The sequence below is a fragment of the Sinocyclocheilus rhinocerous genome, unplaced genomic scaffold (assembly GCF_001515625.1).
Source record: "Sinocyclocheilus rhinocerous isolate Xijiao unplaced genomic scaffold, SAMN03320098_v1.1 scaffold1441, whole genome shotgun sequence".
In the NCBI taxonomy this organism is placed as follows: domain Eukaryota; kingdom Metazoa; phylum Chordata; class Actinopteri; order Cypriniformes; family Cyprinidae; genus Sinocyclocheilus; species Sinocyclocheilus rhinocerous.
The window spans coordinates 226,060-251,413 of NW_015654063.1; the positions used below are offsets into that span (position 1 = coordinate 226,060).

Sequence of the window (25,354 nt, forward strand, 5' to 3'; positions counted from 1 at the left end):
CATGTTGCCTTCAGGCAATCGTCATCATTTCCACAATGCAATCATCAGGCCTGTAGGTAGTTCCAAACCATTTCACCGTGTGAAAACTGCTCACACGTTTCCTCTTATGCAAAAGCGGCGGCTGATAACTTTGTTTTGCTTTGACGTAGCGAGTGTTTGTTTCCTTCAGTAGCTGAATAATTAGCACTGAATAAATAGATAAATAAGCACCGACGAGCAAATGAATAAATGCAGTGTCGACCTTAATGAGCAGGCTCGTTAGATTGGGTGATTGCTGTTTGGAGTTAGTTTAATTCGATCTGCCTCTCTAATCCCACAGCCAGTGATGCTTCATTGTTCACCGCAGCTCTTACAAAAACAGACGCTAGCTCTTTTGAATTTGAGAGGTATAACTATTGATCTCACACAAAGGGAATTACTGTGTGTTCAGAGAGAAAACAAATTATGCTGGTTTGTCCCAATCCTAATAAAGAAAGGTGACGATGTATTTGGTGGAAGTTTCTATGACTCCTGATTAAGGATGTTAAAGACTGTATTGCTGAATTGAGGCAGTATAGAGAGATACTGAGGCAATTATTCACTCTGATTAAGGGAAAGGTAAAAATGGTGTGAACGCAGGGTGCAAAATCAACTTTCCAAAATCAACTTTAGACTTGCACCAATGCTTGGCAGTCGTTAATTTGGGAACCTACATGATGGTGAGAGTGTTTTATTGGGTGAGGTGTGTGGGTTTGATATCTTACTCTGTGCTGGTCGTACTCTGGTCCTCTCCGTCGGGCCTCCAGTTCCTCATAGGCTGGAGCTGCTCCCTCTCTACGAGCCTGAAGATACTCCCTCCTCAGCTGCTGGATACGGTCCATACTGCTGCAAAAACACACAATCCACTTAGCTCAAATATTAAATTAATGGAAAAAATGTGTTGCTGTGGCATAGTGGCTAAAGATCTGGGCTGGTAACCAAAAGGTTGTAGGTTCAAGATTCCAAATGCTAATTCAATTTAATTAACAATAAATAATCACAATAATTATATCATCCAGTCTTTTACTAGCTCTACACAGATAAATAACATGGGTGGGGTTTGGCTTACTTAGTTTCAGATACAGTAAACAGATATGAGATATGTTTTTTAAGAGTGTAATAAAATAGCTAAACTTTTAAAAACATGTCAAAAGATCCTTGTGTTTAGTTCCAATTAGTGAAGCTCTATCTATCCCTTGTGACATTTGAACCTGCAATCTTTTGCTTACAACCCAGATCTTCAAAGACTAGGCCCCACCACCCCCTTACATCCGCACACAGTCTCCTACGCACCAATACTATTTCCCAACATACACATTTATAGACTTACAGTCGTATGGGCAAGATAACACACAATCTCCAAACCCCGGCCCACTCACACCCATCCAGAACAAAGAGTCACTATCGATCTGACCTATACATCATGTGATGGATAAAAATCCAGAAGCCCAGTATATCAGGCTGTTGATATGTCCGGATTGTAGCCACTTCGGAGGCAGACTTCGGTCTGGTATCCCAGGCTACGGCTCTATCATCTGCACTTATCAGAAACAACAAGGTGATGACAACCGAGCTAAAGCAGACAGAAACACTCAATACTGTCACAGATAATCAACAGCCCTTTGTTACAAGCCACTTCAAATCTAGCCAGAATCACATAATCACACACATACAGAGAAGATTCAGAATGATATCGTCATTTAAGAAAAAGAGACTCTGATGCAGTAAAAATACAGGTGCATCTCAATAAATTAGAATGTCGTGGAAAAGTTCATTTATTTCAGTAATTCAACTCAAATTGTGAAACTCGTGTATCAAATAAATTCAATGCACACAGACTGAAGTAGTTTAAGTCTTTGGTTCTTTTAATTGTGATGATTTTGGCTCACATTTAACAAAAACCCACCAACTCACTATCTCAACAAATTAGAATACTCCATAAGACCAATAAAAAAAACATTTTTAGTGAATTGTTGGCCTTCTGGAAAGTATGTTCATTTACTGTACATGTACTCAATAACTTGGTAGGGTCTCCTTCTGCTTTAATTACTGCCTCAATTCGGCGTAGCATGGAGGTGATCAGTTTGTGGCACTACTGAGGTGGTATGGAAGCCCAGGTTTCTTTGACAGCGGCCTTCAGCTCATCTGCATTTTTTGGTCTCTTGTTTCTCATTTTCCTCTTGACAATACCCCATAGATTCTCTATGGGGTTCAGGTCTGGTGAGTTTGCTGGCCACTCAAGCACACCAACACCATGGTCATTTAACCAACTTTTGGTGCATTTGGCAGTGTGGGCAGGTGCCAAATCCTGCTGGAAAATGAAATCAGCATCTTCAAAAAGCTGATCAGCAGAAGGAAGCATGAAGTGCTCCAAAATTTATTGGTAAACGGGTGCAGTGACGCTGGTTTTCAAAAAACACAATGGACCAACACCAGCAGATGACATTGCACCCCAAATCATCACAGACTGTGGAAACTTAACACTGGACTTCAAGCAACTTGGGCTATGAGCTTCTCCACCCTTCCTCCAGACTCTAGGACCTTGGTTTCCAAATGAAATACAAAACTTGCTCTCATCTGAAAAGACGACTTTGGACCACTGGGCAACAGTCCAGTTCTTCTTCTCCTTAGCCCAGGTAAGACGCCTCTGACGTTGTCTGCGGTTCAGGAGTGGCTTAACAAGAGGAATACGACAACTGTAGCCAAATTCCTTGACACGTCTGTGTGTGGTGGCTCTTGATGCCTTGACCCCAGCCCATTCCTTGTGAAGTTCACTCAAATTCTTGAATCGATTTTGCTTGACAATCCTCATAAGGCTGCGGTTCTCTCGGTTGGTTGTGCATCTTTTTCTTCCACACCTTTTCCTTCCACTCAACTTTCTGTTAACATGCTTGGATACAGCACTCTGTGAACAGCCAGCTTCTTTGGCAATGAATGTTTGTGGCTTACCCTCCTTGTGAAGGGTGTCAATGATTGTCTTCTGGACAACTGTCAGATCAGCAGTCTTCCCCATGATTGTATAGCCTAGTGAACCAAACTGAGAGACCATTTTGAAGGCTCAGGAAACCTTTGCAGGTGTTTTGAGTTGATTAGCTGATTGGCATGTCACCATATTCTAATTTGTTGAGATAGTGAATTGGTGAGTTTTTGTTAAATGTTTGAATTTATTTAATACACGAGTTTCACAATTTGAGTTGAATTACTGAAATAAATGAACTTTTCCACGACATTCTAATTTATTGAGATGCACCTGTAAATACACAAAAAATACAAAATATGAGTTAAATTTTATAATTTTTTTATTTTATAATTTAAACAAAAAATTCTAACATTTGCACAACCTCATGTAATTTCAGGCCTGTATGACTTATTTTCTTCCGTATAACATAAAATGAGATATTTAGCTATAATGTTCAAGCTGCTCTTTTCACTATCATGAAAGTGAATGGAGATAAAATGTAAAGTGAATGCTCACTCCAAAAAGCACAATAAGAGTATCATAAAAGAGGTGTTCTATATTTTTTTTTTTTTTTTTTTTTTTTTTTTTTTTTTTTTTTTTTTTTTTTTTTTTTTTTTTTTTTTTTTTTTTTTTTTTTTTTTTTTTTTTTTTTTTTTTTTTTTTTTTTTTTTTTTTTTTTTTTTTTTTTTTTTTTTTTTTTTTTTTTTTTTCTCTCTGTCTGCAGTATGGTGACTTTCACCATACATTTTTTTTTTTTTTTTTTTTTGAAGTCCTATGATAGCATTGTGAGAGGAATGGACCGAAAAGTAAGCTTTTTTTACTTAATATCTAATGTGACAATTGTGGTCATCATTCACATTCATTTTATTGCAAAAGAGCAGTTTGGACATCCCCTTTTGCGTTCTACAGAAGAAAATAAGTTGAAAAAGAGATGAGGATTTTTACTTAAAATTCTATAATATTAAGATTTACCTTGTATTTTGTCTTGTGTAGTGTGTTTTTTTTTTTTTTTATTGCACCAGGGGTCTCTGCATCTTTTTCCTCAATGTTCATTTTTGGGTGAACTATCCCTTTAATACCATTCTACTTGTCCAAAGCTCAATAAACATCTCTGCTTTTCCAGACACAGCCAAATGACGCGCTTATCAAACGTTCAAGAGGGGAATGTGTGATATTTCTCCTGCTCAAATATTGTGTTGTGGCACAGAACTGTGGAAGTGTGACTTGGGAGATAAAGTCCTGTCAGTCATCTCACAGCTTCCAACACACAAACACCAAAATCAATCTCTCAGCGCTCGGCTAACACAAACACAACCTTTCCACAACTGTTGCTTCCCATTGTTAACACACAGAGCCGAACAGCCATGTCCACCATCTCAGCGAGGGGTAAATGCAGCGATCAGACGCTGTGGGTGAGGATCCTATCGTAAACTTCACACATCAGACAGTCATTTTTCAGGGCATCAACCCCCGGGGGACAAAGCCAGCTGTCCATGTACTATGAATGTGCAACTGAAAATAAAAGGAAGATGAAAATGTGAGGAAGAAAGGGCATCACAATAAGTTAAAAGACTGTATGCTCAATAAAGACATTGTTTTGATAACCTAAATGGGATGAAGCCAACAATTACAATGACACTGTAAAATAGAGGAAGCACATTGTTGAACTAGCATAGAAAAGCAAACACAGTCTCAACTATAGGCACGCCATAATAAAACAGCAATAAATTACATTTCTACCCTGATGATCCGAGTTGTTTTGTCCTAAACAGTTAAAACTGACAGGCATCAAGACATTTTGCTGACAGTCTAGTTTTTATTTTAGCCCCGCCCACCACCATAGATCATTGGTTCCAGTGTTGCAATTGTTATCTAAAAGGAAAACAAAAACAATTCAAAATCATTTTTGGTAATGGAAATAACACTGAAATTAAATATAAATATTGCATTAAGAACTTAAAGGGGTCATATGACGATGCTAAAAATAACATTAATTTGTGTACTTGGTGTAATGCAATATGTTTACGCGGTTTAAGGTAAAAAAAACCACATTATTTTCCACATACCGCACATTATTGTTGCTCCCCTCTTTCCCCCGCTTTTCTGAAACGCGCCGATTTTTAAAAAGCTCATCATTCCGAAAAGCGCGGTGTGCTCTGATTGGCCAGCTATCCAGTGCGTTGTGATTGGCCGAATACCTCAAGCGTGTGACAGAAATGTTATGCCCCTTACCATATTTGGAAACACACAGCGTCTCCACGACATGGCGACTCCACGACTACAATACTACAGCAACAATAAAAGTTGCACCTTCTTTCTTTGTGTAAACATTTGGGCGGTGTTATGCAAAAGACATGTGGGGGCGTGTTTAAACGAGGCGTTTTAGGAAGGCGTGGACGAGTCTTAACTTTTATAAAGAATATCTCTTTGGGTTTGAGACTTTAATTTTTGCAACTTTACGGATCTTATATATGCACAAGCAGCTTGTAACACTCCAAAGACAAAGGAAAACTTGAAATCGCATCATATGACCTCTTTAAAATGAGAAAAGTTTCCTTGACTTTTAACACATTTTACAATAATGCCTAATTTGTTTAATTAGTTAATGCATTAACTAACGTTAACTAACAATGAGCAATACATGTTTACAGCAGTGTAGTGGAGTAGTGGATACTATGGCAGTAGTACCAGCAACTGTGGGAATATGAGGGTGAGTAAATAAAAAAATTATTATTTTTTTTTTTTTTGGGTGAACTATCACTTTAACTAATATTAAAATTAAACCTTATTGTAAAGTGTTATCCTGAAATAAATAAGTTGAAGTACTATAATGACTATAACTAAAATAAAAAATAAAGCTAAATAAAAATTTAAAAAATAATAATTAAAAAAAGGATGAAAGCGCATAACAAAATTACTAAAACTGAACTAAAATTAAAATGGGAAATGTACATAAAAGCTAATTCAAAATATTAAAAAAATAATGTAATGGCATATAAATAATACTAAAATAACACTGATTGGCAACACAGATGAATTTGAAACATTTTACATGCAACACAGATACATTTTAAACAAACAAACAAAAAAAAAATTCACATTCACTTTGACAAAGGAAAAAAAAAAAGGAAAAAAGCATTGCATCCAGTTAAGTCGAGGTGTAAATATGTGCTTAGAGTGAAATTTCTCCCTGAAGAAAACAGACTTGTTTTCACAATAAAACTACAACTCTACATTTGGAAGACCAAACAAAATGCCCCTTACCATATTTGGAAACACACAGCGTCTCCACGACATGGCGACTCCACGACTACAATACTACAGCAACAATAAAAGTTGCACCTTCTTTCTTTGTGTAAACATTTGGGCGGTGTTATGCAAAAGACATGTGGGGGCGTGTTTAAACGAGGCGTTTTAGGAAGGCGTGGACGAGTCTTAACTTTTATAAAGAATATCTCTTTGGGTTTGAGACTTTAATTTTTGCAACTTTACGGATCTTATATATGCACAAGCAGCTTGTAACACTCCAAAGACAAAGGAAAACTTGAAATCGCATCATATGACCTCTTTAAAATGAGAAAAGTTTCCTTGACTTTTAACACATTTTACAATAATGCCTAATTTGTTTAATTAGTTAATGCATTAACTAACGTTAACTAACAATGAGCAATACATGTTTACAGCAGTGTAGTGGAGTAGTGGATACTATGGCAGTAGTACCAGCAACTGTGGGAATATGAGGGTGAGTAAATAAAAAAATTATTATTTTTTTTTTTTTGGGTGAACTATCACTTTAACTAATATTAAAATTAAACCTTATTGTAAAGTGTTATCCTGAAATAAATAAGTTGAAGTACTATAATGACTATAACTAAAATAAAAAATAAAGCTAAATAAAAATTTAAAAAATAATAATTAAAAAAAGGATGAAAGCGCATAACAAAATTACTAAAACTGAACTAAAATTAAAATGGGAAATGTACATAAAAGCTAATTCAAAATATTAAAAAAATAATGTAATGGCATATAAATAATACTAAAATAACACTGATTGGCAACACAGATGAATTTGAAACATTTTACATGCAACACAGATACATTTTAAACAAACAAACAAAAAAAAATTCACATTCACTTTGACAAAGGAAAAAAAAAAAGGAAAAAAGCATTGCATCCAGTTAAGTCGAGGTGTAAATATGTGCTTAGAGTGAAATTTCTCCCTGAAGAAAACAGACTTGTTTTCACAATAAAACTACAACTCTACAACTAGAGAACAAGTGGTACTTTCATCAAAAACAAGTGTAGGCTGACCACTCTACAAAATTCCCTCATTCTCCCTTTAGACGCAGAACACCAAAATTCAATTTACTTTTTTTTCATGTTCCTGACCAATCAGATTAACTGAGAGAGAGAGAGAGAGAGAGAGCAAAGAGTGTGTGTTAGAGAGAGAAACTTGGAGAACAGAGGGTGAATGAGACAGTAGAGGGATTAGATTAAGACAAAACAAATTAACATGTCTTTTTTAAAAGCTCGTTAGGCAGACAGCGCGAGTGCCAGGCATTCCAGAGGGATGATGCTGTGGGAACGGGCCAGAGCGCGGCGACCCGGTGGCCACACGCACACTCCAGCTCCCGTACAGAGCACGCTCAACCCGGACAGTGAGGTCTCAAAACAAACAGAACAACACACACTCAGGGACACACAACAAGAACAGTCCCACTGCAGATTAATAACACAGACCCACACACAAAAAAAAAAACTGGCCGACCTCTCTCGCCATCATGCGCTGTCATAAACAGGCTTTTTCATCTGTTGTACTTTCAGGAACAATAAAGATTTGTGTGACTCAAGCAGGCCTAATGTTGCCGCTGCTGCTGCAGTCCCGGAGGTGCTACTGGGAAGCACGCATTCAGACGCACACAAAAACACACAAACACTAATTTCTCTCACGCATTTCACATTTTCCTTCTGCTTTGCTTAGCCACACAGCGGACCATGACAAAGCCAGTTCAGGTTGTTTCCAGTCTCTGTCCAACTAATTGAAACCACATAACATATCTAACAATCTGCATTTACAGATATAAAAAACATAATTAACACTTTGTTAAATGTATGGTTGTCAATTGATTAAATATGAAATGTTAACATGCTGTTTAGCTCTTTTTCAAGAAAACTGAATTATGCGCAAAATTTTAGTTTTGTCAGTGCATGAATGACACAGCAAAACATATGTGCATATCTAAAATAGTGCAGAACAGATTTATATGTCTCAGAACAAATTAAAAACAGATTACATTTTCTCAAATTCTGCATCAAAATGCACACTAAATTCATATATGCAACACTTACAATAATAATAAAAACATTTTCTGCACTTCACAGACTTAATGATTCTTGTGAAAAGATGTTTTAACTTTACTTTTTGATTTTTGATGACAGGGTTATTATAGTTAACTAAAACTTAAACCAAATCCATAAAAAACGTTAATGGAAATAAAATAAAACACAAAAAAGGTAGGTCTCAAGTTATTTAGTTTAACTTAATGTACTAAACAATTAAAAATGTAAAAATTAAAAAAATGTCAAAATATTAATAAAAACTCTAATATAGTATGATAGTATCTCAATAACACTTTTCAATGCTAAAACAAACAAACAAAAAAATATAATATTAAAACTGACAAAGAATCTACTGTACATTTTGTCTGTAATATCCAATGTGATGTACAGAACAGTGCATTTAATGGATTCAGTACATTTTTACAGTATGTGTTTTTCCTGGGAATCAAACCCCTGACCTTGGAGTTGCTGGTGCCATGGCTCTACCAGTAGCACACCCAAAAGACAACATGAAATTAATAAATATTCTTGATCTTATTGTGCCATGAATTAATTATGGGTTTTTCCCATTGTTTTTCCCAAATTAATTTGGGAAAAACAACACATTACAGAAGTTCAATGAGTTACGAATGCAGTTTCATATTCATTCCAGTATCAGCCATTAAAAATAGCCAGACACACACACACAACACACACACACACCAGCAAACCACAGAAATGGCCCCCCACATGGGAGAAACGCTCTGAGGCACCAGGGCAAGAATTGCAGTGCGGCACAGATCGGGGTGGACAGCAGCAGGTCAGACAGACAGCAGCTCATACGGGGGGGAAGACGCAGAGTTATGCCCCGTTACAACCCTTCCATTTTTCACTTCTCAATCTCAGTGATTGGAGAGTTGAGAGAATAGAGCGGGAAAGTGTGGCAGCATCCATCTTCTCTCCACCATACTCCCTCACGACTACTTTACACAATTTATGAGGCACATAACACACAAGAAAAAAAGAGAGAGAGAAAGAAAGAGAGAACAGGAGATGAAATCACATGCAAGTCTTGATCCAAATCTCGTATTGATTGGAACAGTGAATAGGGTCATAAAATACTAATACATAAAATATTATGACCTTTTACAGCTAAATTGAAATTGACTACAATGGAGAGCGATGGTATTATGCATAAAAACCTGCTGCGGTAGTTGTACTTCACAGTAATGGTGTCTGAAATGCTGTTGATTTCTTGAGTGTGCGAGTCTTTGTGGGACGACGTGCAAAACTGCAGGTCTAGACCAGTGCATTAATTCATGTCACAAGAATAGCAGGGTCGTGACAACAAACTCAACAAGACATCGCCTTCCAAGTCTTTCTGAGAAAGAGTAACCCAATAATAAAGTGAGTGAATCCATTATTAGATATTAGAAACTTAAATCTGTGTTTAATCATGTCTTTGCATATGGAGACAAAGAAACCACAGGAGAGTTACAGCATCGCTATGAAATGTACTGGAGACCAGTGGCTTTACCGCATGCTGTTACAATATTGCACAAAAACATTTTTGGGTAGTTGACATTAAAAAAAAGTTTTGTTTTTTCCCCCCTCCTGTGGTGTCATGTAACTAAAAATATGAATTCCTCTGTAATTATTAAATAAGCAGTAACCTCATATTAAACCTCATGTTTAAAGACATGGAATATTTATACTTAAAAAATAGGAATCACTCTAGTATCATTTAAAAATGAATAAATTGAGGGAAATTTTGATTAAAAATGGTGAAAACCTAAACAGACATGGTGACCAGCTACATGACCTAATATAGATATATTTGTACATCTTAACCTAAAATTAATTTACATTAATTATCACAAAATATTGTTTTTTGTTTCATTATTTTATTTTAATTTACACAGGTTTTTTTACTTCTCAGAGCACACACTCTCACCAATTAAAAGTAAATCAATTATACATACTATAATGATTAATATTTAAAGATTTTTGCACCCTAAGTTAGTAGAGTGCAGTGATTTTATCTCTGTTATTTCATTTAAATATAACATTTATTTATCCATTTATTGCATTAACCACATGAATGACATCAACACTGGAATCAGCTTCAAGCGAAATCATTCAAAATATAAGGATCTGAGAACACAACAGAATAAATCAGCTTTGCTCTAAAGGTATTTGGCAGTTGCACAAACCACAAACACGCACACACCATAAAGCACCAAACGCGTGCATTTATTCTCGACCTGTGGTTCCCAAGCAATCCATTTCCCCTGCAGCGTCTGGGCTCCGTAGTTATGCTTTCAACACTCCATCATGCAGCCATCATATCCAGAACGCCTTAATTACTGCTGCCATTTTGACTGAGCACCCTCCTCACCCTCCAAATGAATAACACCATCAATGTTTAATAAGGGTCCTGCTCTAATCAAAGACACAGGCACACACCTCTCACTCAAATACACATGAGTGCACATACGCTCACCCCCGAATATACACATAGCCTGCAGTTCCAAACATAATCATAAACTTCAATGGTATCGATTCCCCTGGGCGATTTTATCTATTAATTTCATACTCAAGTGACTGGGTAGTTGGCTGGCATCCCACGGAAGCTGAGAGATGGGAGATATTAAACGAATGGAGTCGTTAATAACGTACTGAGAAACCTTGCCTTAAAGGGATAGTTCACCCAAAAAAAGAAATCTGTCATCATTTACTCACACTCATGTTGTTCTAACCTCACATGACTCCTGTTCCTCTGTAAAATACACAAGAAGTTCAGCAGAATGTTGAATGTTTTGTTCCATACAATAAAAGGTTGATTTTGATTGCTTCTATTTTTGTAAGTAGCTTTGGATAAAAGCGTCTGCTAAAAGACTAAATGTAAATGTAAATGTAAAAGCAAGTGGTGATGAGGGCTCCAAAAATAATACCCTCAATACACTCAAGGTCCCAAAATATAATACCATAACTCAGGGTTTTCAAACGTTTTAATGCAGACCCTCGAACATGAGCTATTCTATTCTATTATCACAAACATTTGTATTATATCATTTCAAGTTCAGTAAATGTGTTAAAAATGTAGCATTAAACCGATTTTTGCCTAAAAATATTTTGCCTAATAATAATTTTTGCCTAATAATAAATACATTTATTTAATATTTTAATATTAATAAAACTATCAGATGAAGACTTGTAGTGCACAAATAATTTTTTGTCTATTTAGGAGCTAGACAGCCGTTGGTCACCATTCACTGATATTATATGGAAAACCGCAGCATGAACATTCTGCTAAACATCTTTTATTTTGTTCATCTATTTTGTGTTCATGCAGGTTTGGAACATCATGAGAGTAAATGATGACAGAATTGCACACAGACACACACACCATGTGATATGTGTAGAAGATCTCAGCTCTTTTATCCTCCATCTCGCCACGTTCACATCTCTCTGTTCATCTCCTCACCCCGCAGTGAACAGTTTTCCCCTCTTTGTCTCGACAAAACCCCCTGCTAGTTCTGAGGGTGGCCCCTCTCTCTGTCTATTAATGGTTTAATGCTGGAGAGAAACTTCAGGTCAGCAGATCTTAAGAGTTGGATAAATGATGGTTTAAAGCTGGAGGCACACACCTCTCACTCAAATACACATGAGTGCACATACGCTCACCCCCGAATATACACATAGCCTGCAGTTCCAAACATAATCATAAACTCGGCTGGTCACGCACAGAGGGAACCCGACATTAATATGGCCACAGGCTATGAAACAGGGGTGATGGAGGAAGGGGAGGGAGAGCGAGGGAGAAAATATGTTCAGAATGGCATACTATAATACTACCCATTTACTACTATTTTTGCAGTGTGCATACTGTGGATGGTATACAAAAGATCTGTATGCATGGAATGGATGGAATACAGCAAAATATTCAGTATACGAGCATGGAATAGCATATCCTACAAAGCAATGCGCTAATCTTGACAAACCATTTTAAGTGCGCCAAATTAACCTACCAAAGTTATTGTATTACTTGAAATATAGCAGAAAAAAAAACAATTGTCTCTTAGGCTGCACTTATTTGATCAAAAAATGAAGCAAAAATATATATATATTATTACAAGTCTTCTATTTTAATATATTTTAAAATGTATTTTATTTCTGTAATGACAAAGCTGAATTTTCAGCAACCATTATCTAGTCTTAAGTGTTTTTTTTTTTTTTTAATTATCAATGTTGAAAATGGTTGTGCTGCATAATATTTTTGTGAAAACCAAGATACATTTTTAAGGGTTCTTTGATGATTATGCTGATTTATTTGAAATAAAAATGTTTTGTAACATTATAAATCTCTTGACCTTTTGATCAATTGAATGCATCCTTGCTGAATAAAATTATTTATTTATTTTTAAAATCCTACTAACTCCAAAATGTTGTATGTGTGTACATAAAACAATATAGATAAAACGAATTTGCTTTTGCTTCAGTAGAATTATTAAATTTAGGAATCAACATGTTGTCTTCATGTCATACTAAATATTTTTCTGACAAGGCATTAATGAGACTGAAAACTTGGAAATGTATAGATGCTTTTATATTTTAAAGGGTGTCTTGTAAGGGGATCATCATAATTAGGGGTAAAAATAAAAAATACAAAACAGTAAAAAATAAAACATTAATTGTTGATAAAAAAAATTCGAATAAAAAAATATACTAGATCGTATCCAGTGTAGTACACACACTGTGCAGTAAGCATTGAGAGCGGTTCAGAAGAACGGGAGAGCGGTGGTGGGCGGCAGCGGGTATCAAATAAGGGCACTGGCTCTCCGGATAGCGTTTCCTCCGATAAGCTGAGCCACAGCACCTGGTGACTAAGAAAGGCTTAATTTGCACTCTGCTCTTTCCCTCACAGAAGCTCATTCTACAGGAGTGTTACAAGAGAAAGTTCAATAAAGGGTAAAGATATTTATTTTCTCTCTCTCCCAGTGGCAGGGGAGCACGGCATTAACTACAGCCAATGGTATCGATTCCCCTGGGTCAGCGACGTGTCTGTGTCTGCGACGAGGGGGGAATTTAGTGTTCGGCTGTGAAACAACAAGAGTTGCGATTTTATCTATTAATTTCATACTCAAGTGACTGGGTAGTTGGCTGGCATCCCACGGAAGCTGAGAGATGGGAGATATTAAACGAATGGAGTCGTTAATAACGTACTGAGAAACCTTGCCTTAAAGGGATAGTTCACCCAAAAAAAGAAATCTGTCATCATTTACTCACACTCATGTTGTTCTAACCTCACATGACTCCTGTTCCTCTGTAAAATACACAAGAAGTTCAGCAGAATGTTGAATGTTTTGTTCCATACAATAAAAGGTTGATTTTGATTGCTTCTATTTTTGTAAGTAGCTTTGGATAAAAGCGTCTGCTAAAAGACTAAATGTAAATGTAAATGTAAAAGCAAGTGGTGATGAGGGCTCCAAAAATAATACCCTCAATACACTCAAGGTCCCAAAATATAATACCATAACTCAGGGTTTTCAAACGTTTTAATGCAGACCCTCGAACATGAGCTATTCTATTCTATTATCACAAACATTTGTATTATATCATTTCAAGTTCAGTAAATGTGTTAAAAATGTAGCATTAAACCGATTTTTGCCTAAAAATATTTTGCCTAATAATAATTTTTGCCTAATAATAAATACATTTATTTAATATTTTAATATTAATAAAACTATCAGATGAAGACTTGTAGTGCACAAATAATTTTTTGTCTATTTAGGAGCTAGACAGCCGTTGGTCACCATTCACTGATATTATATGGAAAACCGCAGCATGAACATTCTGCTAAACATCTTTTATTTTGTTCATCTATTTTGTGTTCATGCAGGTTTGGAACATCATGAGAGTAAATGATGACAGAATTGCACACAGACACACACACCATGTGATATGTGTAGAAGATCTCAGCTCTTTTATCCTCCATCTCGCCACGTTCACATCTCTCTGTTCATCTCCTCACCCCGCAGTGAACAGTTTTCCCCTCTTTGTCTCGACAAAACCCCCTGCTAGTTCTGAGGGTGGCCCCTCTCTCTGTCTATTAATGGTTTAATGCTGGAGAGAAACTTCAGGTCAGCAGATCTTAAGAGTTGGATAAATGATGGTTTAAAGCTGGAGGGGCACACATAAATCCAGCAGACATGTCTGTTTTGGACAATGGAGACACAGACATCAAAAGAAACGTCAAACGGAGCCGTATGGCACAGAGCAATCTATTCATTCATCTTTGAAATGGACCAAGAAACATTGTCGGCCCTAAAGAGCAAGATTTATACACTGTAAAAGGAAAGACATCAATTTCTGACCTGGAGAGCAGCAGAACAGGACATAAATGCTGGAATCGACACACACACACACACACACACACACACACACTAACGAGTGTGCATGTGAAACACACTGAGGGCCGTCGAGGGGAATCTTGATGTAATCCACCAATTTGATTCAGAGAAGCTCATCTGGTTGATAATCGGCATGCTTCTGTCAATCATATGCTCCCAAATCAAAAATCAATTCCATTCAAGCACTCTTTATCATGCCTGTTTAACACACATTATTACCCTATCACCCCAGGCCAACAACGAGAGCTCGAGTGGGTAAGTACACCTGAGAAAGCAGCTGAAGAAAAGACATTGTAATCTCAATTTACTAAACAACAAAACCCTGAGGACACAGAGAAGCTTTGTGGATTCGAGCAATAAAGTGTGAACCATGATTAAATTTAATATAAAGTACAGCCTTGAGCGCCTTATTGCATATATAACTTAGTAAATGATTTTTACTTATTGCATATGATATAACTTTGTAAATAAAACATAATACAGCATTGGCACACTCAGGGCTCTAGACAGAGACAAAAATGTGTGACACTAATTTAAAATCTTGTTCTCATTAGTGACAGACAATAAAAATGTATCCATAAGCACTTTCAACATGTATTTGCTGCACATAACAATGAACAAATCATGAATCATGATGTAAAGAGTTATTTTTTAATGAGTCAGTCAAAATGATTCATATAACAGCCCCCAACTCAGTAGTGCGTTAGTGATCCACATTGTTCAGAGCTGCTACTGAATTCACAAGTAACTCCCCTTTCTGAATCGATTCAAAACAATACTGTAATATATACTTTAGGTGTTCATATGACAATGTGTAATTAAAGATGCATGTTTTTGCTGAGATAAATAGTAATAGCATTTTAAAAATAACACTTTAGTATAGGGGCCAATTCTCACTATCAACTACTTGCTTATTAGCATGCATATTATGAACATATTGGCTCTTTATTAGTACTTATAAAGCACATATTCTGCATGACCATATTCTACATCCATAATCCTACCAAATACATAACCTTAACCTTACTAACTATTAATAAGCAGCAAATTAGGAGTTTACGGAGGCAAAAGTCATAGTTAATGGTTTGTTAATGGCGAGAATTGGACCTTAAAATAAAGTGTGACCAAATTTTCATACTATTAACTCAATGGGGACCAGCAACTATTTGGTTATCCACACGACTGACAGAATCAAATTGAAACAAATCTATACTTAATACGACAACAAAACTGTCCTTGTTTACGTAACTTGAATCATAGTATATATACTAAAACGTCTATTCATAATAGCATGCAGCATTAATGTTTGCCTATAAGGAGATTTGAACACGATTAACTGAAGCACTTCAGAACAATCATGCTTACAGAGTGCTTCTATAATTTGTCAAAGAAAAAAAAAACATTAATTTGTTTCTTAAATGTTTAATTTAGGAGTCAACGTCTACCCCATTTTTGCTGAATAGTCCATTTCACTCGGAAACACATCAGATTACCAAATAAAATGGGTTGTGTTACATGTTGATTTAAAAGGATATTGTGCAGCAATTTACACAGCAGTTAGATTAACAGGTGTTTAACTGCTAAGCGTGTATTTTAGCAAGTCTGGAACGCTGTGTTGACTGCATCAGCATCAGACCTAAACTATCCATCTAATAAAGCAGCATTAAATCTGTAAGTGTCACATGGAATCATTCAATCATTTACATCAGAAGAGACAAAGTGCACCCTTATTCCCCTAACCTGCTGATGAAACATGACCCACATCAAGCAGGCAAGAAAGACGAGCAATCGTGAAGAAGACAGCGAGGCCACGGATGCCATAATGGACATATCCGTGTTTGGACGAGGAGAGGAAAGAACCGGATCTATCAATTTCCCACAACTCTCCCCTAGAGTAATTTTGCGGTGAGCTTCGGCGCTCTAATTGGTGGACATTTTCAGAAATGAAATTTGACAACAAAAGATAGTCGGCAATGACAGGCCGGCTCCCAGGCTCCCTAACCAGAAGTGACGGCACTTTTTATATGCCATCTGCAATTGAAGAAATAATTAGAAGTATTTTGGCTGGTGTAACATTATTTGGACAGGCCATCAACGTTCGCCGACCCCTCCAGCATCCTCTCGTTCGCAGGTGAAGCTCAATTTGTGCTTGGACCGTTTCATTAAAACACCAGTCACACCGACTCTGCCTTTGTACGGCAGGCAGAGTGCATTCTGGGTAGGCAAATCTGTGTCTAAGAGTAAGGCGGTAATCAAGTCTTCTATCCTCAACCCTCAATTCTAAAATTGTGCACCAGGTCTAAAAAAGAAAGAAAATAAAGCATTTCCCTTTCAGTTCAATCAAGCTGAGATGGAATAATGAGGTGAATATAATTTAAATCTGCAATTTCTGCTTTTTAGAAATAAGCTTTCACATCCTCCTGTTTCCAAAAACAGAACGGCACAGTATGCAGTGGCATGACTTGTTGCTAAGCTACAAGATGCATCTAGAAGAAACCGCTAAGTGGATGCTTTGTGTGAGCGCACACATGTGTGCGTTTGAGTGTGCGTGCTTTTTTCTTGTATGTGCTTCAATGGGAGAGTGATGTGGAATTGCTTTTCTTCAATGAGTGACAGGCAGGAAGTTCTTGAACAAATATGAGAGGAGGAAATGCAGAATGAAAAAGGGGAAAATAGAATGAGGGAAGAGCATTGAGAGGAAGAGAAAAGCTCAGGGGCGGAACGCACGAGTAGCACTTGTCCGGTTCTCCAGATTAGGCCAGATGAATCATAAGGACTCAGAGAACCCACAAACCTGAAGAAGCTTCCTCTATACGCTTTTATTCTCAGTCTTTCAAAGCCCATTCACACAAAGTCTGAACTTTCAGGCACAAAAAATGCACAAAAAGATTTCCAAACGAACAATGAACCTCTATGAGCTTGTTATACAGTGTATTTTTATTTGGAGGTGTGCTGATCAATACATTCAGGTATCCAACTTTTTGGACGTTGCAATCAGAGACAAAGCTCAGGTAAAAAAAAATACATAAAAATAATAATAAAAATAATAACAAATAAATAATAAAAATGAATATCTATCTTCACTGAAATTCCTGCGATCGTCTTTTTTGGAAGCCAATGTTTTAGATAAAAAAAAAAATCATTGGATGTGAATATTTCTGCTGCAAAAACGGTTTTGTTTTTTCTCAATATTTTATATTATAAAGTTGTTTAGTTAAACTAGACTTTTATTGATATATTCAGATATCAAACCTTTTCAGAAAATGGAAATTCAGCATTGAAGGTTCTGTGATCATTTTTGAGGGATCAGCTAGACCTGCAGAATATCCATCATAACAGATACATAAAATTTACCCAGCTAAAATCCTCTCTTTTAATTCGCATGGTCTGAATTTATTCCCTTTAAAACAGTGGCACAACAAAAATAACAAAATAAATAAATGAATAAACAAATGAAATAAAAATGCTAAAGTAATTATTTCTATATGCAAAAAAATTTAAAGTACATACATTAAATACATAGGAAAAATGTACACAATTTTAGGTTTATTTATAATAATAATATTATTTATTAAAATATTTATTTATTTGTGTGTAAATGTATGTGTAAATTAAATATATAATATTTTAAATATTTATAATTTACATAAATATTATTATTATTATTATTATTATTATATAACATGTATTAATTATAATATTTATTTATATTTAAAAATTACATTTCAATAAAACATTGAAGCCTTTTTTAGACAGACAGTTGGATGACTGGTCAACCATCTTGCCCATTTCCAACACGGTTACCTACATTTTTTTCAGACACATTGAAAACACATTAAACCCTCATTGCAGGAGGGATGGTGAATAAGAGAGACAGAGAAATGGTGTCAGGCCAGGGAAGGGTTCGCAGATACGGGGAGACACTTAAGGGAGTGGGCTGGCACTCTTTAAAAGCAGCCGAATGCGCCTGCAGCTCTCATACAGCTCAGCAGAATGGCTGATTAATTAACGGGCAGAAAAGCACTCCAGCACTCACACAACCAATACTAAAAGCTTTTCTTTCTCCATCTAGTGATTTCTATAATTATTTTGATGGCGAGGCTGCGCTCCAGACCTCAAGAAAGCGGGGAAGGAGGAGGTGGAGGGAACATGCGGAGAGATTACATAAATATTATTATTATTATTATTATTATTATATAACATGTATTAATTATAATATTTATTTATATTTAAAAATTACATTTCAATAAAACATTGAAGCCTTTTTTAGACAGACAGTTGGATGACTGGTCAACCATCTTGCCCATTTCCAACACGGTTACCTACATTTTTTTCAGACACATTGAAAACACATTAAACCCTCATTGCAGGAGGGATGGTGAATAAGAGAGACAGAGAAGCGGTGTCAGGCCAGGGAAGGGTTCGCAGATACGGGGAGACACTTAAGGGAGCGGGCTGGCACTCTTTAAAAGCAGCCGAATGCGCCTGCAGCTCTCATACAGCTCAGCAGAATGGCTGATTAATTAACGGGCAGAAAAGCACTCCAGCACTCACACAACCAACACTAAAAGCTTTTCTTTCTCCATCTAGTGATTTCTATAATTATTTTGATGGCGAGGCTGCGCTCCAGACCTCAAGAAAGCGGGGAAGGAGGAGGTGGAGGGAACATGCGGAGAGACGAGGAGGAGAAAGCCCTAACTGTGTTTTTTATATAGGCCAAATCTTTCAGTGAGGTATCTGGGCACAATGGCTGCTGATGGGGGACTTGAGTGGACATCGGTAACCTGTGGAGTATCTCTTGATGGGTTTGTGCCGTGTTTTGGACTGACCCTGGCAGGGTTACATTGAGGACTGTTTGCTTAGGGCAGTGTGGGGGCTAGTGTTCTCGAGCACATCCAGGACACGGCATTCATACGGCGAGCTAGAGTGCCGAGTGGAGAGCGAGAAACCTTGTGGACCCCTTCCGCCTCTTATCAAACCGATTCCCCACTTTTTCCTCATATGTTTGTCTCTAAAAGTGTTTTTGGAGATGTGGAAGCAAAGGTTGGCAATCTGCAGCTCTCCATTGGTCTCTACAGAACTGGGTTGCCCCTGTGCAGATAAGCGAGCCACCTGTCTCCCTCATCCCTCTCTATCACTGGAGGGAACAATGATGATTTTTTAATTGGAGCGGAGCAGAGCTCTGGAGAGTCTGGTTGTTATAGTAACTTTCCACACAGTACGGTGGGCCTCTTCAGGGCTGAAGGAGCAGCTCGCTGCGGACCCTTCTTCTCACAATCAATGCCAAATAGCTCCTCGCTCACTTCTCTCTCATGAGGAGAACCTCAAGAGCTCCTCACTCTTTTCTCTCAACACATTCCCCACGTCCTTCACCTGCCTGCCTCTCCACCGCTCCAGAGCGCTCAGATGAAAGGAGGAATGGAGAGGGGAAACGAAGGTCTCCGGTATTGGTCGATATGGATGATAAGAGTTTTATGTCTTAGATTTCAATTGCTCAAATCACTTGCATTGGCATGAGACTATCTTTTGTATAATTTAAATTGTTATTATTTTTGTATTCATTTATACAAAAATACAATGCTGTTCAAAAGTTTGTGGTCGGAAAAATCTGCATTTATTTGAACAACATAAAATGAAAACTGTAATATTGTGAAATATTATTTCAATTTAATATTATTTCACTTTTTTCCTGTAATGGCAAATCTGAATTTTCCCCAGTCATTCTAATAAGCTGATTTGCTACTCAAGAAACGTTGTTTATTATCAATTCTTACTCTTATCATTACGGAAACAGTTGTGCTACTTGTTATTTTTGTGAAAACCGAGGAACATGTTTTTCAGGATACTTTGAACAATAGAAAAACCTAAAGAACATTTTAAGAGCTTTGAGTTTCTTAATTAAAATTCATTTTGATATTTCTGATAATTTTAGGGCATAAAGTCAAAAGTGTCAGAGTGAAACAACTGTTCTGATATAATAATAAAGAACAAAAATCACTGTCACAAGGCATGTGGTATATGCAAATATACTTGATGGTTAAAACCAGTGTTGGGGAAAGTTACTTTTAAAAGTAATGCATTACAATATTGCGTTACTCCCTAAAAAAGTAACTAATTACGTTACTTAGTTACTTTTTATGGAAAGTAATGTTACACGTTACTTCTGCGTTACTTTCGCGTTACTTTTTAAATATGAGCAGGGCTTGATTGTTTTTAATATAAAAAGTTCTATTTATAGCAAATGTAAAAGCCTTTTCACACCAAAAAATGTAATGAATAAACCTCAGGCTGAAGGAAAAGTAAATTCACGTCTGTACAGTAGAACGCAGGAGAAGAAGGTTCAACACTCTTCAGCAATAAAAAAACAATGAAGCACAATTGTTAGTTTATCTAAAGTCATTTTTGCTTATTAGTATGGTTGAACTGGATCATCAAAGGTCAGCAGCAAAGACATTAGTTAATAAAATGGGATTAGATACATTTGTGTTATTTAACATATTTAATTATTGCAGGTTTGAGTCATATTCTGAGTTTGCATTTCACTGTTTTAAGTCATTTTGATGAATACTAAATCAGTTTTTTTTGCGAGTGGGATGAATTAATGCACATTCACATTTAGTCTAGAACTACAGTAACATCATGTTCACACAGCACACACAAGATATTTTCTTGTAAATTAAAAAGGAATGTGTTACTTTACTAGTTACTTGAAAAAAGTAATCTGATTACGCAACTCGCGGTACCCCCAACACTGGTTAAAACACATGCCAATTTATAAAATAAAAACTTTTTATTTCAAAATCATGCACACTCTTCTGTGCCACTGACCCTGAAACCATAAACTGCACAGTTCTTTATTAGGTTACCACTACTGGAGAGTAGCTCAGTTTTATTTACTCACCATAGAGATTTTAATTGAGTGTTAATTTTGGACCCAGAAAATACCCAATAGAGGAGTGCCGCTTTAGTAGTTTAGTTTTCCTGATTTAAAGCTCATCTTTAAAATGTCTATATTGAGTGTCATTGCGTCTGAATGATTTGCAACGAGTAGGTAGTACTGTGCTCTAGTTTTGCCTTCTGACAGACTAAATCAATTCACAGGTGAAATGTGTCTATTGTTAGATATTTTGCTATATTGTTTATTTCATGGTATGTAAATACATTCACATAGCAAAGTACTACATAGGAGTGAGTAAAAGTGACTTTATGTCCAGTTCTGGGTGAACTAGACGGGTCAAAAGAGGGTGAAAACGTTACGAGAAGCACTTTGTCTTGTATTAGTGGATGTGCTCATTTTTACATAAAAAATGTAGATGCACAGAATCCAGCTGAACTTCACTACTGACCATATAAGCCACTACACACACTGAAAGACACTTTTTATGACAGCAGTGGGCAGCAGGGTGTGTGTTAAACTGCCTGTCTGTCTAAATAACCGAACCGCTTTAATGACTCTCAGAGGGCGCTTTTAAATCAGCCATACAACAGAGCAACTCTACCGTTTAACAAACTCTTCATATGACACGAGAGCACGCTCACGCTGACACCAGAGTCACTGATGCTATTCTCATTCACTTCTTCAATTTACCCATCAGCAGCCTATCAGCATGAATTTACTCAAAATACTCCCCTTATGCAGGGCAGATATGAATATGCAGCGGTATTCAACCCCCCTGGCAGAGTGTGAAAAGCTAAAGGAGAGGAAATGAACCAGATTATTTATCAAAAACTGAGGCTTTAGGAGACGCCTGGCCACAGAGTCAGACAAAGTGTCATACAGTGACGCATATGACAAAGATACATCCTTAATGAGCCGAGTTATAGCTGATATGTCTCCGTGTGGCACACATCTTTCCCTTCACACAAATAAATGAGTTTCCTTCAGCCAACTACTGCATCTGACCAACAGCTGACCCCTCATGCTGAGACCTTCCTGTTCCGAATGAAACTCCTTGTGACCCAAATATCCACTCAGAAATTGCCACAGAGATGATGAGAACAAGACATTCAGGTCTCTATAATGTAAAGGAACTTGTTAGTTACTTTTGCATTACTTTTTTGTATAAGAGAGAAGTTTTTACTTGTATTTGTCAGTCAAAACAGAAAAAGTCATCTGTGTTATTTATTTCAAGCAAGACACTACAGGCACTTAACTACTATGTACTTGCATCAAAAATAAGTACAATGTACTTAAAATGTACTTCATATTGTATTGCAAAACACCTGCTGCTTTTGAGGTGGGATACGGGATAAGGTTAGGTTTGGATAGGTATTAGGGTGAATAAGGTGTAAGGGATGGGTCAACAGTGTGATTAATTACAGATGTAATCACATGCAGGAATTTTTAAAATATAAGTACAATGTAAAAACATGTATGAACACAGTAAGTGCATTGCATCAAAAGATTAATTTAAATGTGAGAACATAGAAGTTTAGGCCACTTAAAGGCAGAGTAAGCGATTTCTGGTAGCCAATGTTGATATTTGAAATCACCAAAACAAACACGCCCCTACCCCAAAAGGGTCTTGCCCCTATTTTGATAGCTCCGCCCCACATATACGTACGCAACCCAGGCAACGATTAGTTCTGTGAAAGAAAGCAAAACCAATGTTACACCGTGTCTATGGACGTGAGCGGCGAGGCGCGGCGCAACAAATCCCAGACAGAAAACTGCTGCCGGGTTCTATTATGACGTGCTGACACAAATTTCAAAGGGTTTTCAACGGCCCTTTGATCGCGTCCAGTGTAGACCAAATACACTTTTAAGTGTTTGATTTATTGCACTATTACTTGACACCTGTAAATTTCTTAAAAATTTGCTTTTTTTTTTCTCCTGCACTGAGCCAAAATTCTCCACATTAGTGGCAATTACATACACCAAACTTTAAAGTTTTATTCTTCTCTGTATTCTTAAAGTGTTTGCAGAGAGGCTTGTTCATTTATCATTTGCCAGATTTTCTTACAACATTTTATTCCTAAAAACATGGTGATTTTTTTTCAGTTTTTTACAGTATTCTCTGATTTCTACATGATACAACGAGATATCAAAAATCCCCTCTGAAAAACCTTGAAAAACAAAATGAAACTGGCTTTATCCAACATTTTAGTTTCTGTCCTGGAAATGTATGAAAATCAGTGCATATTCAATTAGATAATACCTCAGTTGCATATTTAAACATAACATTTCAGAAATCTTGTAATACAAAAAATGTGTGCAATTCTTAATGTAATCAATCAGCTGGGGAAATTTGGTGACATCTGATGCTCAATCAAAAGAACAGAATTACAGCATAGCTGTGTCAGAGCTGCAGACTGAGCTGATGTGTCCAGCAAAAATGAGAGAATCAATATTAGAGCAGCTCCTCTGGGTTTACAGCTGTGACTCTGTGTCTTAAGGTTATGAGAATTACAAGCCATGGTGAGGAAGAACTTGTTATTAAAGTGTGTTATTAGGCGTTATTGGCTTCTTTACGGTTGCCAAGCAACGTGCTGTATTAATATATCATAGATTTTATAAATGAGATGAAATGCATTTTATTTGTTAAGTACACTACATTTCAAAAGTTTTGGGTCATCTAATATGATTAATGTGAATAATTCAAAATGCATCATTAATTCTAATCGAAGATCACGGTAACCTACTAGTAATGAATGACTCAAATATGACCAAATCCTTCCGAAGGGATTACTAATTATTTGGATCAGTATTCTAAAGTGAAAAGCATGATAAAAGCTTTTAAGGTACTGTATATGTAAGGTTTTGGACAGTAATGACTCAAGTGTTACTACATCCTTCTAAAGGAACTAGTAATTATTTGGATCAGCATTCTAAAGTGAAGATCATGATAACCCACTAGTAATGACTCAAGTGTTACCAAATCCATTGGATGGAATTATGATCCAAAACCTTAAAAACACCTCAAAAGCTTACAGTACAATGACTTCTATCATTACTAGGGTACTGTAACGACAGATACGGATCCAAATGATTAGTAATTCCTTTAGAAGGATGTAGTAACTTTTGAGTCATTACTATCCAATACTTCACAAAACCCTCAAAAGCTTGCAATGATATATAGCTATAACTAGAGAGTTATCATGTCATTAAATTTAGATACTGAACCAAATAATTAGTAATTCCTTCTGAAGGATTTGGTAATGCTTGAGTCATTATTAGCAGGCTACCACGACCTAGTGTTGTTTTTGGCGGCCTGTTTTAATCTTAGTTTTAGTCTAGTCTTTGTGTGAAGCTGTCATTTTAGTTTTTATTAGTTTTAGTCACGTTCATACTCATTTTAGTCTAGTCAAGTTTCAGTCAACTAAAATCTGAGCATTTTAGTCTTATTTTAGTGTAGGATATCAGACCGAATCAGACAATCTAAGATTTGGTCAAACATGGCTGAAACCTGAGGAGCCCAGAATTCCACAAGAGGCCCAAGACACAGGATGTCGTAAATCAGATCCTGGCCCCAAGCCTGAACCAACTAGCAGCTTTGAGTAGCTCACATTCTAAATAATGCCGTGAGTGGGGCTTGAGGAAGTGACGTCGCCTGTGTCTGCGCAGTGCGAACTGATGCAGCCCCTGAAGTGAGAAATACTGCAAAATAATAATAATAACGCGACTAAACGAGACGAAATAACGTTA

At 36.6% G+C, this 25,354-nt stretch overlaps 1 protein-coding gene across 1 annotated transcript in view; it reads right to left on the reverse strand.

Annotated features, from left to right (window-relative positions):
• Positions 1 to 25,354, reverse strand: part of LOC107716778 (partitioning defective 3 homolog B-like) — a 335,521-nt gene that overhangs the window by 54,115 nt on the left and 256,052 nt on the right. Inside the window, exon 21 of the mRNA XM_016523332.1 lies at positions 744 to 864. Coding sequence (XP_016378818.1) covers positions 744 to 864 — 121 coding nt within the window. The remainder of the gene's footprint in view (positions 1 to 743; positions 865 to 25,354) is intronic.